This window comes from Triturus cristatus, chromosome 6 (assembly GCF_964204655.1).
Source record: "Triturus cristatus chromosome 6, aTriCri1.1, whole genome shotgun sequence".
NCBI lineage: Eukaryota > Metazoa > Chordata > Amphibia > Caudata > Salamandridae > Triturus > Triturus cristatus.
Genome location: NC_140589.1, coordinates 982983574 through 983002253, shown reverse-complemented (window position 1 = coordinate 983002253; position 18680 = coordinate 982983574). Strand labels below are relative to the sequence as shown.

The 18680-nt window shown below is 44.6% G+C and overlaps 1 protein-coding gene across 1 annotated transcript in view; it reads right to left on the bottom strand.

The window, feature by feature from the left end:
- Positions 1 to 1693: 1693 nt before the first annotated feature.
- The window catches only part of MGME1 (mitochondrial genome maintenance exonuclease 1), a 142456-nt gene continuing 125469 nt past the window's right edge, over positions 1694 to 18680 (bottom strand). The window contains exon 5 of the mRNA XM_085611759.1: positions 1694 to 2454. Within this exon, the coding sequence (XP_085467885.1) occupies positions 2311 to 2454 (144 nt within the window). The 3' untranslated portion in view covers positions 1694 to 2310. The remainder of the gene's footprint in view (positions 2455 to 18680) is intronic.

Here is an 18680-nt window from a genome sequence, read left to right as displayed (position 1 = left end):
GGCGTGCGCGCCCACTTAACGCAGTTCGTTCCGCGTAACGTGGCTACGCGCACCGCGTGCCCACGTTACGCTAGATGGGCCATGTACGCACGATGCGCTTCGCGCACCGTGCGCACATGGAGGACATATGATGCACTTCGTTTTGAAAGGTAATATTTTACTTTTTCGCATATGTTATAAGCCATGCATAAATGGTGCCCTTTGGGCACCATTTGCACACAGGGTGGGGAGAGTGTGGATAATTTTTTATTTTAATATTTTTTTATTTAATATTTTAGTTTTTTTCATGTCTTATAAGCCATGCACAGATGGTGCCGTTTGGGCTCCATTTGCACACGGGGTGGGGAGAGTGTGGATAATTTTTTTTTATTTATATTTTTTTACCGTACGCGTACGGTAAGCGTAATCGGCGAAATTGGCGAAAAAATAAAAATTCAGTTTTTGACCTTGGGGGATCTTTGGGGACTCCCTCAACATTGCTATGTGTGTGGGCGCTGTCTAAACAGCCCCTTCACATGTTTTTGTGCTTTGTATTTTCAACATCACTCTCAGTGCGAGAGAGAAAATGGCGGCCGCCGCTTCCTGGTTTCGGCCGATTCGAATGTTTACTAAGATCTAAGAGCCAATCAGAATCGCGCTCGCGCACGCCACCGTACGCGTACGGTAAGCGTACCGTAAGCGCACCGTAAGCTGGCTCAGATATATATATTGATTTAAAGGCTATTTTCTCAGAATCTACTGAACAGATTTACACCAAACCTACAAAAGGCACTTCCTTGACCTGAGGACTACCTCTCTGCCAAATTTCTAGTAATTCTGTTCAGCCGTTCGGGCTGTAGCCCTGTCTAAAGGTCCTATGGAAAAATGCATGGGAAAAACGCGTTTTGGGACCCCCCTTTTATCTCAGCCCCCGCTTGACGAATCCCCCCGAGACTTTCAGGGTAGGAGCGGAGCGTAGCGCCCCACCTATTTTGAAAAATTCGCGAGGATTGGTCGACCGGCGCCAAAGTTATTCAAAATAGAATGTTGCGGATTTCCTATGGAAACGTGGTCCTAACTATAACTACCTACTGGTGACCGCCAGTAGGTAATATATATATATATATATATATATATATATATATATATATATATACACACACACACACAATGTATTTGCTTTGTGTAGTAGTTATCCCTCATCATAATTCTCCATAGGAGGAAAGGGCACATGGGGACTTGGCCTCTGACTAGCAGACATAGTATGACTCCTGATCTTGGTAATTCAAACCTACAGCGCCAAGACGAATAAATGGCAAAGCTGTAGGTGGAAGTGTGACGTGGACTGCCCTGGTAAACAGACCAACCTACGGAGATATAAACTGATCAAATGGTGAAGGATAGGCTGCAACAATATGATATATACACAAGTAAAACGGGCAATTTATTAGCATTTGACAAAAGGTTTTCGCACAAATATGTCCAATTTGAGATTTGCATGAATTTGTCACACTTCAAACTTGTGTGGGTTTAAAAATATAAATCCAGACTATTGGGAAGCTCCCAGCTTTGAAGAAATTCCAACATAAGTGCATTTTTAAACACTTATGAGACTTGGAGTTCGTTTAAGCAGGGTGTGGGAAAAAAACTGAAAATGTAGGCCCAGCACTGAAGGGGCTCTGAAAACATAACTTCCTTTCCCGATGGGACGCTGTTGTTGCACAAATCATGTTTATTTTAATGGAGGCACAATACAAAAGATACAGCGATTCACCATTTCAGATACCATGTTTCTTTTTGGATTAAAAAAAAATATATTCTTACTTTTGTTTCCAATTCAAATACTTTCCAAAAATTAAAATAATGAAAAGATAATATTGTTTGTTTAGCCAACATGTTTCACTTTCGGAGGGCTTTTGTATGTAATCCTCGAAGTTTTAACAGATGAAATTGTCAGAAAAACGTTTGAGTTTTAACCATGGACTTCCTAAACATTTTGTTGAATAGGGCCCATGACTGCTCGAGTCTTAGTGGTGTAAATATGTCGTGATTTGTTGCTATTCCATAGGTGTGTTTTAATGACATCCGATTACAGATGTACACTTCAAATGTACAAAGGTTCAAAAATACAAAGTCCCACTTTTGGGTAGTTTCTAGATTTTAAGAGCCTCCCTTTTGACCTGCAACATGAGTGTGTCTTTCAATTAAACAGTAATAACATTATGCTGGCAGTTGTTCACACAACATTCCAACCTGAGACATCATAATTGTTGCTCTGCAAAAAAAAAAATAGTAGGGAGCATTAGAACACTAAAACCCTTTAGCCTGAAGTTAGATGTTATCTTTCTTCTCCAGGAATTCCTCCAGGCGCAGTAACCACTTGTTCCAATATTGTGAACACAGCTCAGAGTCCATAAAATGCGGGTGGGCGGGGGAACCATCTTTGTAGGCCACTACAATTAGTCCACAAGGAACCTAGAGAGAAGAAAATAAAAAGTGAATAAGCAGCAAAACATTATATTTTGAAAACAAAAACAGATGTTGCATTGTTGATAGTTGTGTATCAAGCTTATTTGGTGAGGGCTTAGCCAAAGGCTGCGCGCAATGGTGTTGTCAGCCAGCAGTGGGTTGGTATTGCAGGGCCTGGACTCATGGGGTAGCTCCCACTGTAAATCCCTCTCACTCCCTTTCTTACTTTCACCCAGCCTGTCAATGACTCCCTTGCAAAGTTTCATTCACCCATCTTTCTTGTATGTCACCTACACTGACTCTCATTCGGACACACTCACAAACCAAACTTTTAAAAATCTTTTTTCAAACCAAAAAAGTTTGTTCTAAAAAGAACAATTGTTTTGTTTTGTTGTATTTCTTGGAGGTCTGCTGGTGGAGAAGTACTTGATTTTGTCATGCTCGCGTCTCGGCTGTTTCAAAGAGATGACCGGTCTGCACACTAGGCAGTGCAATCCAACAATGTAAAGGAACAGACTACTCTTCTTGCTTTGGCTGAAGGACAGCTTCCTGCAATCTCTCACCAGGACGGACGGTGTTCAGTAATGTGGAAGCAGATGTAGATTCCTCTTCTGTCTCACCCTTTCCCACATTAAACTTCCATCCTTGTCAATTATTAGGATGATTGTGCATGAAAGATGTCCCAAAGCTGTAACTTGACAAGGCTTCCCCAGCTCAGAAAGATGTCCCAAAGCTGTAACTTGACAAGGCTTCCCCAGCTCAGAAAGATGTCCCAAAGCTGTAACTTGACAAGGCTTCCCCAGCTCAGAAAGATGTCCCAAAGCTGTAACTTGACAAGGCTTCCCCAGCTCAGAAAGATGTCCCAAAGCTGTAACTTGACAAGGCTTCCCCAGCTCAGAAAGATGTCCCAAAGCTGTAACTTGACAAGGCTTCCCCAGCTCAGAAAGATGTCCCAAAGCTGTAACTTGACAAGGCTTCCCCAGCTCAGAAAGATGTCCCAAAGCTGTAACTTGACAAGGCTTCCCCAGCTCAGAAAGATGTCCCAAAGCTGTAACTTGACAAGGCTTCCCCAGCTCAGAAAGATGTCCCAAAGCTGTAACTTGACAAGGCTTCCTGTTGTAATCTTGGTATGCTCTGCCCCCCCCTCCTCTTCCTGCCCAGTTGGTACTTTCCCCTGGCTAGTTATGAACGTTCTATTGCAGCCTCCCTGAGGCACTTACTGTGAGAGAATAGAGTGGACCAGTTGGTGATGCGTAATAAACCTTGTTCTCACCTGAGTTATTTCTTCATTTTATAACACTGGCGACGAACACTGCGTGGGGGCAGTGCATCACCATCCCCAGCTTGAAGCAATTCTTCGTCCATCCGCTCTTTGCCTTCTGCCTTAAGGATTCTTCTCACCAACGATCAGGACTCCGTTCAGTCCTGTTCTATTCAAGTGAGTGTTGGTTTTGGAGGCTGTGTGGCAGCGTACAACTTCCAGAAACTTCTTGCCTCGCCTGATGTCAAGTAGCAGGAGTGGGTCTTCTTGAATTTTTAGCCTGCCTGTACTGCTGGTTGTCCCTTCAAACTGTGCCACTCACAGCTTTTCATTCTGGCGCTGCCGTTGCTGTCGTTCCTTCACGCTGCGGGGTGGTGCATGGGTGATCGCTTGTGTAATTTCGCTTCACCGTGTCTATCAGGGTGGCTATCGCGGCTGACTGCTAGTTCCCTCCAAACTGTTCACAGCCTTTCATTCCGGCGCTGCCGCTGCTGTCGCTCCTTCACGCTGCTGGGTGGTGCATGGCTGATCGCTGTTGTTGTTGCACCTCACCGAGGTTCCATCAGGGGGCTATCGCGGCTGGCGCCTTACGCCGTTACGCTTCCTGCATCTTTCCACAGCTGATTACTAGCGCTCTGGTTCTCCTCAGCGAGGGATTTCCTGGGTCTCACGCTGGGTAAATAGAGGATATCGAAGGGTCTGCTTTCCGCGATTTTCCTCATCCTTGTGGTCCTGGGGAGATTTCGTCACGTGAGCGCCCCCGGTGGTTTTGCTGTTGGTTTCAGCGGATTCCAGTCAGAATTTAATTTGAGGAAAATACTTCATTTTCGGTTTTTCAGTTTCCACATAATTGTTTTCAACGCTGATGGGCACAGCTGTTAGCCTGTCTTGCATCAGAGTGTGCTGGTCTTTTCAGCGGATTCCAGTCAGAATCTTTTTCAAAAAATATATCTGTGATTCAGCACCTACATTTCCTCAACGCTGATGGGCACAGCCTTTCGCCTGTCTTTTATCAAAGTGCATTCTACGTGTTCTGTGTGGTTACACTGTGCACTGACAGGCACAGTTTGTTTTCTTCGTCAACGCTGATGGGTACAGCTTATTAGCCTGTCAACGGACTTTCCTTCTCTGGCATTCTATTATATTCTGTTTGCATTGCACATTGTCCTTATATTGCATTGTATCGCTGTATTATCCCATTGTATATTGTTTATTCTCTTTGTGTTATTCCTGCTTATTTAGTGTGTAATTTTCTACTAGTTTTTTTGTAATCCTCTTTGTGGGGGGGTGTTGTCCAGTCAGGTATGGCGGCATTAAACATGGCGTTACCTCCCTCTTTCCTCAATGAAGAAGGGGATCCTGCCATATGTTGGAGAGATTGGAGGGTCATTTTTGAGTCATATCTAGTTGCGATAGGAGGAGAAAAATTTTCTAACTTCAGAAAACAACATATTTTGCTACATAATCTAGGTATAGAGGGGAGGAAGATTTATAATAATTTGGAAGGACCTGATACAGAGGATGAAGGAGGTAGTGAAGGAGATTTCAATGTGTATTTGGCTACCATGAATAAGTTGGAGAAACAATTTGGGAAAGCAATAAATGTGGTATTGGAAAGACATAAATTTTTCTCAAGGGTTCAAGGCAAGAGTGAAAAGGTAAAATCATACATTGCTGCTCTTAAGGGGTTATCCAATACGTGTGAGTTCGAAGGGTTAACTGATTCCCTTATCAGAGACCAGTTGGTCAGGTGTACTAATAACCATAAAATTCAGGAGAAATTGTTAACAGGTAATCCGGATTTGAAACAAGCAGTGGACATAGCATTAAGTATTGAGCACACAGCGGAGTGCATAAAAGAGATTAATGTGGGGGATGATACTAAAACTAAATGTCATGAAGTTAATGCTATTGTCAAGCAAGAGAGGTCTAAAGAAAAGGAGGTTAAACTTAAAAATATGAGCACCTCAAGTGTCAAATTTAAGTGTTACAGGTGTGGTAATCCTGCACATTTGGCTAATAGTCCCGCTTGCCCGGCGAGGGGTGCTACATGTCATAACTGTGGCAAGAAAGGACACATAGCCAGAGTGTGTAATAATAATTCTATGACAGTTTCCTTAGTGGATTCAGAAAATGTACCAGAGGATGTTAAGTTTACTTTTCAGGTAGTAGACAAGGACAGTACAGTTAACTTTCCGGAATGCACCATCACAGTTGACAATAAGTTGATAAATGTCCTTGCTGATTCATGCTCCCCATATACGTTGTTAGATGGTAAAGTGTTCGAGGGGTTATTTCCCAACAAAGTAGGAACTCTGGAAAAAGCTGACATAAAACTCAGAGGGTATGGGGGAGACCCTATCTCATTGTTAGGTATGACCACCATGAGGATTGAGTATAAAGGCAGAAGCACTGTTGGGAAAATCTATGTGTCAGAGAAAGGATCTAACTTAATTGGTTGGAGACATCAAAAAGATCTAGGTATGAAGCTAGATCCTAACAGCACTGACCAAGTTCTTTTAGTGGACAGATCGGTGTGTGGTCAAACCATCTGTGAAGAGTTCCCAGAGGTGTTCACTAACAAATTGGGCCAACTCAAGAACTACCAACATTGCATAAAATTGAAAGACAAGGCCAAAGCCATTGCACATAAAGTGAGGCCTATCGCTCATTTAATGCATGAACCCTTACAAAAAGAATTAGACAGACTGCTTGGGTTAGGGGTCATAGAACCCATTGAATGTTCCCAATGGTTGTCTCCAATTGTTATCACGTCCAAGGCGGCCAGCAAGGACATTAGGCTTTGCATTGACCTTAGGGACTTAAACAAGGAAATTTGGGTAGATAGGCATCCGCTACCCAGAATACATGAAATTCTTACTTTAATCAAAGATGCCAGTCTTTTTAGTGTCCTTGACTTATCATCAGCATACCACCAGGTCGAGTTACACCCGGAATGCAGACATCTGACCTCGTTTGTAACTCCGTTAGGGGCATTTCAGTACCGCCGCATGCCGTTTGGGCTGGCCTCGGCAGCAGCTGCATTTCAAAGAATCATGCAGCATGTACTTAAGGAGGCCCCTGGCACGATGTGCTTTCAGGACGATATTTTGATATTTGGAAAGGATGAACTTGAACACAATGACAGGTTGAGAAGTACCCTTACTAAATTGAGCCAAGCAGGTCTTACATTAAAAAGAGACAAATGCCAAATAGGGGTAAAGTCCGTAGAGTATTTAGGACACACCATCTCCAATGAAGGTATCAAACCTAAAATGAACTTAGTGGAGGCAATACAGGAAGCTAAGGCTCCCACTAACGTTGAAGAAGTAAAGTCCTTTTTAGGTTTAGCTGAGTACTACTCTAAGTTTATTCAAAACTATGCAGGAAGGGTAGAACCGTTAAGGAATCTTCTCAAAAGTAAAGTAACGTTTGTATGGGATGAGAATTGTAAGCAAGCTTTTGCTGACATAAAAGATTGCATTACCCGAGCTCCTTTCTTGGGTAGATTTGATCCTACTAAAACTACGTACCTTTCCACTGATGCCAGTAATAAAGGGTTGGGAGCCAGCCTTACTCAAAAAACAGGAAATACTGAACAAGTGATAGCATTTGCATCCAGAACACTAAAAGGTGCGGAACAAAACTACTCGGTCATCGAGAAAGAAGCGTTAGCTTGTTATTGGGCTGCTAACCATTTCAAGTTTTTTCTGTGGGGGATACCGTTTACCATCAAAACGGATCACAAGCCACTTATGTATGTATTCACGACCAAGGGGTCTACTAGGCTAACCCCAAGGATAGCTAAGTGGATGATAGGTTTGGAAGGGTTCAATTTCAGGGTAGAGTATGTACCTGGGAGAACTAATGTAATTGCTGACTTCCTGTCTCGTTCCCCTTTACAAGTCAACGATGATGGTAAGGAGGAGGAAAGTGATGTGATTGTATTAGAAGTAACAGGTTTGACTAAGGAAGAATGGGAAGAACAAAATGATCTTGACGAAACTTTGAAAACTGTAAAAGAATGCATCCACAACGGTTGGCCAGAGCAAAAGAGCAGGTTGTCTGACATGGTGGGGAGATTCTGGGAAGTTAGACATGAAATGGTTGAAATCAATGGAACTATACATAGGGGGGAGAAAATTGTACCCCCTGAAGGTATGAGAAGCAAAATCATTTCCCTAGCCCATGTGGGTCATCTAGGGAGGAGTTTAACTAAAAACAGAGTAAGAGAAGGCTACTGGTGGCCCAGCATGGACAAGGAAGTAGAGGAAATGGTCAAAAACTGTGAAGACTGTGCTAGGAGTGACAAGACTCTGTCTGCTAGGAAACCTCCTTTATCACCCGTGGAAGTTCCTGATCGTCCCTGGGCCAAACTGGCATTAGACATTATAGGACCGTTAAACCTAAGACAAACCTCGGACCGCTTTATACTGGTCCTCATAGACTATCACTCAAGATGGGTGGTAACCAAATGGGTGAATATGATTGATACTAAAGTTTTGATCCAGTTCTTAAAAGACACTTTCTATGAAGAAGGTATTCCGGATGCCATTGTAACGGACAATGGAGTCCAGTTTACCTCAGAGTTGATGAAGGAATTTTTGGCTAGCCTACGCATCAACCATTTGAAAACAGCTTTGTATTGTCCAAGAGCAAATGGTCTTGTGGAGCGTATGAACAGAGTCATTAAAGAATGCATACAAAGAGCAGAGGCCACTGGCAGCCCAGCCAAACAAGCTCTACAAGACATGATATGGTCGTACCGCACAGCACCCAACACTATCACTCATGTTTCTCCTTTTGTATCGTTGAAAGGAAGGAAGCCTAAGACCATTCTCACAGCAGGATGGTTGTGTAAGACCTACAACTGCGTCATAGACAGGTCGAACATTGCGAGACAAATTGAGAAACAGCAGGAAAAGTACAAGTTGAGATATGATTTGAAACAAAGCGTCAAAGTACCGTCAATGGTGTCAGGTGATTGGGTTCGGATAGACTTACCACCTGCCAGAAGGAGGAATGCTTCTAGGTTCTCTGAGCCTATCAAAATAGCAAGTGTTGGAAGGAATGTGGTCCATTTGGATAATGGACAAACATGGGGTATGGACAAAGTGGTAAAATGTGGCCCTCCAACAATAGAAGGCGGTACTCATTCACCGTTGACTAGGAACCACGACCAGGTTCGCAGTTCTACTAGGAACACTACTAGTCCTGTGTGGCACAAAGACTATGTGATTCCTTAGATTTCAGCTTTAATTTCTGTTGCTGCATTTATGGTTGCCCAGGGAGATGTGTTGTAATCTTGGTATGCTCTGCCCCCCCCCTCCTCTTCCTGCCCAGTTGGTACTTTCCCCTGGCTAGTTATGAACGTTCTATTGCAGCCTCCCTGAGGCACTTACTGTGAGAGAATAGAGTGGACCAGTTGGTGATGCGTAATAAACCTTGTTCTCACCTGAGTTATTTCTTCATTTTATAACACTTCCCCAGCTCAGAAAGATGTCCCAAAGCTGTAACTTGACAAGGCTTCCCCAGCTCAGAAAGATGTCCCAAAGCTGTAACTTGACAAGGCTTCCCCAGCTCAGAAAGATGTCCCAAAGCTGTAACTTGACAAGGCTTCCCCAGCTCAGAAAGATGTCCCAAAGCTGTAACTTGACAAGGCTTCCCCAGCTCAGAAAGATGTCCCAAAGCTGTAACTTGACAAGGCTTCCCCAGCTCAGAAAGATGTCCCAAAGCTGTAACTTGACAAGGCTTCCCCAGCTCAGAAAGATGTCCCAAAGCTGTAACTTGACAAGGCTTCCCTAGCTCAGAAAGATGTCCCAAAGCTGTAACTTGACAAGGCTTCCCCAGCTCAGAAAGATGTCCCAAAGCTGTAACTTGACAAGGCTTCCCCAGCTCAGAAAGATGTCCCAAAGCTGTAACTTGACAAGGCTTCCCCAGCTCAGAAAGATGTCCCAAAGCTGTAACTTGACAAGGCTTCCCCAGCTCAGAAAGATGTCCCAAAGCTGTAACTTGACAAGGCTTCCCCAGCTCAGAAAGATGTCCCAAAGCTGTAACTTGACAAGGCTTCCCCAGCTCAGAAAGATGTCCCAAAGCTGTAACTTGACAAGGCTTCCCCAGCTCAGAAAGATGTCCCAAAGCTGTAACTTGACAAGGCTTCCCCAGCTCAGAAAGATGTCCCAAAGCTGTAACTTGACAAGGCTTCCCCAGCTCAGAAAGATGTCCCAAAGCTGTAACTTGACAAGGCTTCCCCAGCTCAGAAAGATGTCCCAAAGCTGTAACTTGACAAGGCTTCCCCAGCTCAGAAAGATGTCCCAAAGCTGTAACTTGACAAGGCTTCCCCAGCTCAGAAAGATGTCCCAAAGCTGTAACTTGACAAGGCTTCCCCAGCTCAGAAAGATGTCCCAAAGCTGTAACTTGACAAGGCTTCCCCAGCTCAGAAAGATGTCCCAAAGCTGTAACTTGACAAGGCTTCCCCAGCTCAGAAAGATGTCCCAAAGCTGTAACTTGACAAGGCTTCCCCAGCTCAGAAAGATGTCCCAAAGCTGTAACTTGACAAGGCTTCCCCAGCTCAGCTTTTTCTGGCACAATGTGCACATAACATATGTGCATGACCGTCTTTTTTTTCATCCATATGGACTGTGAAGAAATTTCACTCAATGGACACGGATGATCTTTCATTTTTGTTATTTATGAAATGTTATCAAAATAAACACAAAAAGCTAGCATGGTGTTACAGCAACTCAGATAATACAACAGTCATGGTCAAAATATGACACAATTTCGGTAATTACAGTGAGTGAAGCACCTATACCACACAGCAAAACAGGTACAGTTTCCACAACTTCAGGCATCAACCTACAGCATAGAGCACGATGTTATCTTACCTTCTGTGGAGGGTGCATGACTCAGAAAAGAACAATCAGGCCCTACCTATGGGCAATAAAGGTGTACAACAGAGTAAATAGCAGAGAAAGAGACAGGAAACATAAGGCTCATACCACAACTGTTTCCACCTCCGTGTGTGCAAGCGACGAAGACCCAAGCTGACCTTGAGCCCAGGTCAAAAAAGGTTCCCATATGTTACGGGGCCTCGAGGACGGGGGCAGGACACGGATGATCTAGAGACCTCAGTGTGGACATCTTCCTGTCCGTCATTGGTCTACTGAGCATGTTCCTGTGGGCTTCCCCTATGCTTTTGATTCTGTCCAGAAGCCAATGCTGCAATGTACAACGCTTTCAGTCTCCCAAAAAGGAAAGCCAACATACCACTATCTGGGCTACTTTGCTGTTGAGCTCTCCTATGGCAAATGTTTAAAAAGGTTAAGAACTATTTGATTGTTGAATTGTACATTCTCAAGAATCAGTGAAACATCTCCGCTGATCTAAAAGGATTGGGGACCCACCCCATTACCCAGTTCCATTTCCCAGCTCCCCTGATCCTCGAAGGCCTAAAATGTGGAATTACTAAAATGTACTACCACTTGTGTGAGTTTAAAGTTATATTTAGGGAAACTAAAAATATCTTTTCTAACCAAACACAATTCAAATTGCAATTTTACAAGAGACACACTTAAGATTAGAGGAGTATGGAAGACTTAGGAGGAGATGAAAGGTTAGATCTAGATGTCTATACGCAAATGGCGCATATAAAGTAGAGCCACAAGAACCCCTTAAAATGCTCAGTGCACACATAAATTATTTGAGAGAAAGGAGGTGTACTTCTTTAACACCCAAAATTCAAAAATCTGCCTTTTCTTGCAAATATGATGTTTCAGAAATTCCTAGATTGCACATTGATATGGAGTGAATATTTAAATAGGATCTGTAATCATGTTACTGACAGATCCCCCCTATAGCTTGTCTGCTCTGAGCAGGACTAGAATGATGCTGTTAGATGCGATTTGGAGATATAGCTTGGCAGAAATATAGCGAAAATATGTCACTTTTGTAAAGAATTCTCATTCTAATCACCCATCCATGGGTATCTTACATGGACGGACCTTATACTGGTGGACAGCATCAGTATAAACTGAAAACGCAAATTAAATTTGAACTAACCATGAGTTCAAAACAGGTTATACATTGGAATATTGTGGAATGATCTATTCTGAAGCATACAGAGGGAAGCAATGAAGGAATTATCTGTGTTGAATCATGCAAGAAATAAGAATAATCACGATTCAGGATATTTAAGGTATTTATCAGTGGCAAATTTAAGGTGACGATGCAGAGGGTTTGAGAAGGAATTATCTAATGTGGCTAAAAAGGAGAATAAGATCACAAAAAACATGACTATAATACTAATCAGTCATTAAAACACAGAATAGGTCAGAGCGCTGGTATGGCTACCAAGAGATACAAAAAATGAAAACCATCAGACTGATTGATTAAACAGATGACAGAAAATCATATGAGCACCTCCAAATTAATAAAGAATACTCAAACTTAGTATGAGAAATTATATAGGAAGAACGCGACTGAGAATATTGAACAGGTAAAATTATCTAGATGAGATAGGTCTACAGTAACTGCATCAGACAGCAACCAGCGAGTTGGCGGAGTCCATTATGGTTTCTGACTTTTATAGGACAACTGGATAACCAAAGCATATATAAAACCCCAGGTAGCAATGGCCTTTCTGGCGAATTTCCCCAGCATTTTAACGTACTGTGGCCAGATACTCCTCAAGGTATCCCATGAATCACTAGTAGCAGATACTACACAGACTATTAATACGCTGTTTTCAAATCTAGGAATGATGAAATACAACCATCATTATCGTGGAGGTCTTTCTCATTCTGTCTTGGATAGTGGAATGAGGCTGCAAATAGCCAATAACATGATATAAGAAAGTACCACCTGTGGGTGGAGCTAAAGGCCACTCCATGTTTATTTTAGGTTTAAATCAGTTTATTGGTATACAGAAATTACATATACAAAAAGAAAAAAAACACAAAAAACAAAGCTTATATGAAAATATTGGCCCCTTTCCCAACAAAGACCTGTCCCACCCCTTAAACCACACCACCCATGGCACCCCCCGCCCATGATTCCCATAATTCTGTATGTCCACGACAGCGACGCCCACTAGTGAATATCATTGGTCCCGAAAAATCTGATATAGCTCAGAGGGATCTGAAGGTCTAGCTTTGCAGTAGTACCTGCAGCCGTGAGTCGGAGCACCTTTAGATATTTGGGGCATGTGAGTTCTCTATGGTCCTGTTGGAGGAAGGCTAAACAGAATCCGCAAGTATTCTCAAAGACAGCCTCTTTTGTCTCAAGAGTCTCTGATATATTTTCCATTCCAAGCAAGTTCAAGAGGCGGGACAACCATGCCACATTATCCGGGACTGCATCTTTGCCCCAAAGCGCCACAATGGTCTGTCTAGCTGTGGCGAAAGTCAAAGCTATCGCTCTTCCCTGATGTGAGTGTAGTGAAAATGTAAGCGCATGAGGCAGTCCCAGCAAGGAATAGGCTGAGAACGGGAGGATGTCTGTATGAAAGGAAGTGTTAATGCTGTTAAGAACTGCTGTCCCATATGTCCTTAGCTTTGGGCAGTTCCATGAGAGGTGTGCAAGAGTACCAGGCGAATCGCATCCTCTCTTACACCCTTGAGGCTTAACTGGATACCATCAGTGGATCCGGTCGGGAGTGTAATACAGGCAATGTGTGACCTTAATCATGGCTTCCTGCTCAGCGGCACAGGTCACCTGTTTGGGAGCAGTGGAATATATCCTTGCACTTCTTGTCTGCGAGTGTGTGTTCCAGCTCATTTTACTGTCTTTTCGGGACAGCGGTTCATAGCTGTGGGATCACTTCTAGGAGAAGTTTATAGCTGTAGGTAATCTGGTGCTTGTCATCAGTTTTGGTGAGGAGCCATTTCTCAAAGGTGGGTCAGCAGGCGGGCTGCAGGCTCTCTTATGTCGGGTCTTGTCACCTAGTGACGTATTTGCATGTAGTGCATGTATTCCCCCACCGGGATGCCATAGTGTCTCTGTAGTTTTTCAAAAGATTGCAGGCCAGATCGACCATAGAAGTCCCAAATGCCTTTACAGTTTGCAAATTGACAAGCCAGTAACTCACTACCAGCTCAGGCTGGTGGGAATTCGGGGTGGCCTAGAATAGGGGTCATCGAGGTAGGCATAGATGTCAATCTAAGTTGGAGTGCGGTGCCATCCCAGGCTAAGAGGGTGAGTCGCATAACAGGAGAGCTACTCACTACCCATAGTTCTATGACTTTTGGGCAACCAGGGGATCTTCCTCATGTGGATGTAGTCAACTGATTGGCCTATAAAGCACCAGTGTTTCTCAGACGTCTTAGGGTGCCATTCTACAATATAGCGCATCTGAGTGGCAATATAGTAGTACAGGAGGGTAGGGACTCCCTGTACACCATCTGATGAGGGGGCATATTGTTGCGGTAGCGGCATTCCGAGTTTCTTTCCTTACCAGATGAATCCCTCTAGTAAGCATTGTATAGCAAGCAACAGGCCCCAAGGTGGTTACAGGGGAAGCACCTACATTACATACAGCATTTTTGACAGAAGGGTCATCCTAATGGCTGCCATGTGCCCTAAATATGAAAGGCCCCCATCTGACAGCTTTTCAGGTCTTTTCAATTAGGCTGTAGAAGACTGGCATAATTCTGGTCTGCTGTGAATTTTCAACCGTCGAACAAGGTTTAATACCCAGGACGGTGAGGTGACGTTGCACCTAGGAGAGTAGGCTCAGTTCAAATATGGTGGCCTGTGTCTCCCAAGAAGTGTTGAGTGCCAGCACCTGTGACTTTTGTGTGTTTACTTTGAACCCAGAGATCCCTCCAAAACAGGCCAACTCTCGAATAAGGGCCGGGAAGGTGATTAGCGGATTAATCAATGCCCTAAGGACATTGTCCACATAAAGTGCTATTTTTGTTCCGTTTTCCCAAATCTGCCCGAAGTAATGTCTGGGTTTCCACGGATTGCCTCTGCTAGGGGTTCTATAAATAAAGCAAAGAGAAGCAGACACAGGGGAAAGCCCTGATGGGTACCTCTTTGTATCACAATGGGGTCCGATGTTGTTCCATTGACTCAGACCTGAGCATTAGGCCTTTTATAGCAAATAAACACCCATTTCTGAAATTTCTGACTCATTTACCTTCTGGTTAGGACTTCTCTGAGGAAGGGCCACTGTACTCTGTCAAATGCCTTCTTGCCATCGATAGATAGAAGAAAGGCTGATAATTTGACACAAAAAGTTTTGTTCGTAATGTGTAGGACTCGTTTCATGTTATCGAAACATCCCCTTTCAAAGAAGAATCCCATCTGATCCAGACTTATAAGGTCTTGCATATAATGGGCTATCCATCGGGCCAGTATGCCTATGAAGATCTTCACGACTACACCTAGAAGTGAAATAGGACAATGAATAGTTGGGTAAGACCTGTCGTATCAGTAAAGGAATGCTATCATTTAGTCAATTTGGGAGCTATTTGTGCGTTAACCATCTTGTGGAAGGCTGCAGAGGACCTGTCCCCGGGCTTTCCAAGTGTGAAGTTTGGAAATGCTAATGATGACTTCTTCCACCTTTATATCCCCCTCCAGAGCTTCAGGTTGTGGTGTTGTGAGGGACGGCAGTGAAATCGCATCTAGGTATGTCTGAATGTCCTTAGTGGGAGAGGGATCTGCAGAGCAAAGTGTAGAGTAACATATGTGGAACACCTCTGCTATTTCCTCTAGGGTGTATGAGGTGTCACCAGTCTGAGGGGTCACGTGAGCAGTGAGCAATGCTACATATTTGCCCTGAGTTTACAGGGTAATGATTTGCCCACCCGGTCCTTCCCCGACATGATATTTGTGCTTCGGATGCAATAATGTGGCATCCCAATCCAAGGCTTTTAGCTGCTGCATCACTAAGTGAGCTGGTGCCAAATCCTTTGGGAGCATGATATTTTGTGTTGTGTCTCAAGATGCTTCACTGCCCCCTCTTACTCCTTGTATTTTGCTCTCCTATCTAGATTGAGCAAGGTCGCAATAGCTATAAATTCTCTCCTCAAGGCTGCCTTAAGGGCGTCCTATAGGCTAGCTAGTGGGGAGCCTGACCCCTCATTTTCAGCCATGTATGATCAAATACGGGGGCTAATAGACTCCACAACCTCTGCCTGCCTCATAAGGGTATCATTCACTCTTTAGTGTCTCTATCGGCGTGGGGTAGGTCATGGGAGGTTAGGGGGTTCTATCCAGGTCGCTAAGAGTAAGCAATACTGGAGCGTTGTCAGAAAGGAGATAACCCCCATTTCAACTTGCTGTACCTCAGCATGAGTTGTGTTGTGCCCAGATAATAATCCAGTCTAGCGTACGTCTGGTGTGATGTTGAAAAAAACATTTAGTCCCTAGCTATGGGGTGATGTGTTCGCCATATATCCACCAATCTAAGATCTTCACACCACTCACAGGTGGCTGCTGAAAGAGTAACATTTTACCCTATTCTATTTGCAGTGTGGTCAAGGACTGTGTCCATTACCATGTTGAAATCTCTCCCAGAAGGTTATCATAATTTGTGACAGTGCTTCATGAATAAAGCCTTCTTGATTATCATTTGGGGCGTAGATGTTGCAAAGTGAATGTTCGGGTATTGTGTAATATGCGTACCACTAGTAGTCTGCCAGGGATCACAGCCACAGTGGAGAGTATTTTGCCTGTGAATGTGTTGGCTAGCTGTATGGCCAGTCCCCCTTTATTATCCGTCCAGAAGACAGGATCTGTCGAGCAAATCATCACAAATGCTGCCTGGTCCAGTCCTTCTTAAGCAGGTGGATTTATTTCAAAAGATATAAGTCACATCCTGAGTCTTTAAGAATATGCAGCACTGAGCTGCGCTTTAAGGACCAGGAGTTTTAGGTATATGTGGGAATGGCAAATCTCCCCATCTTTCAATCAATCAATCAAACAAAACATTTGTAAAGCGCGCTACTCACCTGTGAGGGTCTCAAGCCGCTAAGGGGGGGGCAGCAACTGATCAAACAGCCAGGTCTTGAGAGGTTTCCTGAAGGTCAGCAGGTCCTGGGTATGTCGCAGGTGGGTGGGGAGGGTGTTCCATGTCTTGGCGGCAAGGTGGGGGCGGTGTTGTGTTTCTGTGGATGGGGGCGGTGTTGTTTTTCTCTAGGGTCGCATGGTTATAAGTGAGTGCCCTGTGTTAGTCGTGTCATGGTGGTGTGGTTCCCAAATTCCCCTGGTAACATAACAACAAACAGTAACAAACTTACACCCCCCCAAATGGAGCAATCCATACGGATTGTGGATCAGTAATATACCCATATGGTCCGTGGTCCATCTTACCAGCCATCAGCGTGTCACCCGGCCTCCCTCCGGCACAGCCCCTGGTAGGCTATAATGTAACATTTATGTTCAGTGCCCCGGCCCCCATCCCCAATCCAGGGGTTACGAAGCCAGTGGTTGTAATCTCATAGTTTGGCCTCATGGTCACCTCCCTGCGGCTTGTTCAGGAGCTTTTGTTGTTCTCTCTGGATCTCGTTCTTTGAGGGTTTTGCAAACAATGTCTTCCATGGCTGGCTTTCTGGTCCACTTCCAGGCTCTCCATGGGAACGCTCCTGCCTGGGCGATATGTCAGAGTGTGCCACAGAGTCATTCAGTTATGGAAGATTGATGACTGCAGTCACTTCTGCGAGGGTGCGGACAGCATATACCTCCCCGTTCCAGGTGAACAGCAGATGGAAAGGGTGTGCCCTGGCGCTACTTCACTGATTTACTCTGGAGGAAGGTAGGGAGTAGTTTGAATTGCCTTCAACATTGTAGGGTGCCCAGAGCTAGATCTTGGTAGAGATGTACAGTAGCGCTGTCAAATTGGATGGCAGTCATCTGGCGTGTGGCTTTTACTATAGCTTCCTTTTGCTGATAGTAGTGCATTAATGTCAGAATGTTCAGAAGGGTCCCGTCTGTGCTAGGATTTTCCACTGAACCTATGTGGCCTGCCGAGTTTCATCTCGGTTATTGCGAAGTAAGGGAGGACCTGGTGGAACAGGCGTTTCCCGTACAGCTCAGAATCTTCCTACGCAGCCCCCCAGGACAACTTGATGAACATGGATGTTGGATCTTCTAGACTTGTTCTCCAAGACCTATAAATGAGCCTTCAGCATAAGGTTTTTGTCTCATAAGTCCACCAGTTCCTGTCCATAGGCCTCTAGTTACTCCTTCCGTGCGTCACTAGTCACCTCTAGAGTGCAGATCCTTTGTCCCAAGTCTCCCATTTTGTGCAGCATTTCCTTTATGCCATTGAAGCCTTCTGCACTGAGAAGGGCGGTGTCTTGGTGAATTTTGTTGAAGAGTTTCTCCATGAAGGCTCTTGTCACTGGGGGCTCCATCTTTACCGGGGAGGTGCCACCAGGGGAGCATTCTCTACTTTCCCTCTTTGTGGAGCTCTGTTCACATTGGGAGTCTGCTTTTCTCGGGGGCCTTGTTAAGTCTTTAATATTTGAGTCTTTACAGGACCTGTGGGCCATCTTGTCTGCAGAAAATCAGGCCCAGGGTAGTCACTGCGTATGTCCCCTGAGGCAACTAAGGACTGTCTCCCCTAGTCCACAGGCCCAAGATTCACAGACGTTCTCGCAGCAGACTGTCGACTATGGCAGCACTCTTGTGGCATGAGACAGGCACCATCCTGCTTGACTGCAAATTCACCAGTGGCTAGCAAATCCTCTATACAGTGCACGCCGTCACAGAGATCACGACTTCTCCAACAGCTAGGCGACTGTCGGCTCTCAGCTCCCCCAGCCACTGCCAGGGAGGGTGGGGGGGGGCACCAATGCTAGTCCCGATGAGGTATCCCCCTGTTGCAGACTACACGAAGTCCAGGCGGTCTCCCAGGTGCTGCTTCGAGGTCCATTACAATGTAGCACCACTCTTCTGGGCCGGTTGCACCACGGCACAGCCAGGGCAGAGGCTTAGGTGAGGTGAGGGCAGACGCAGAGGT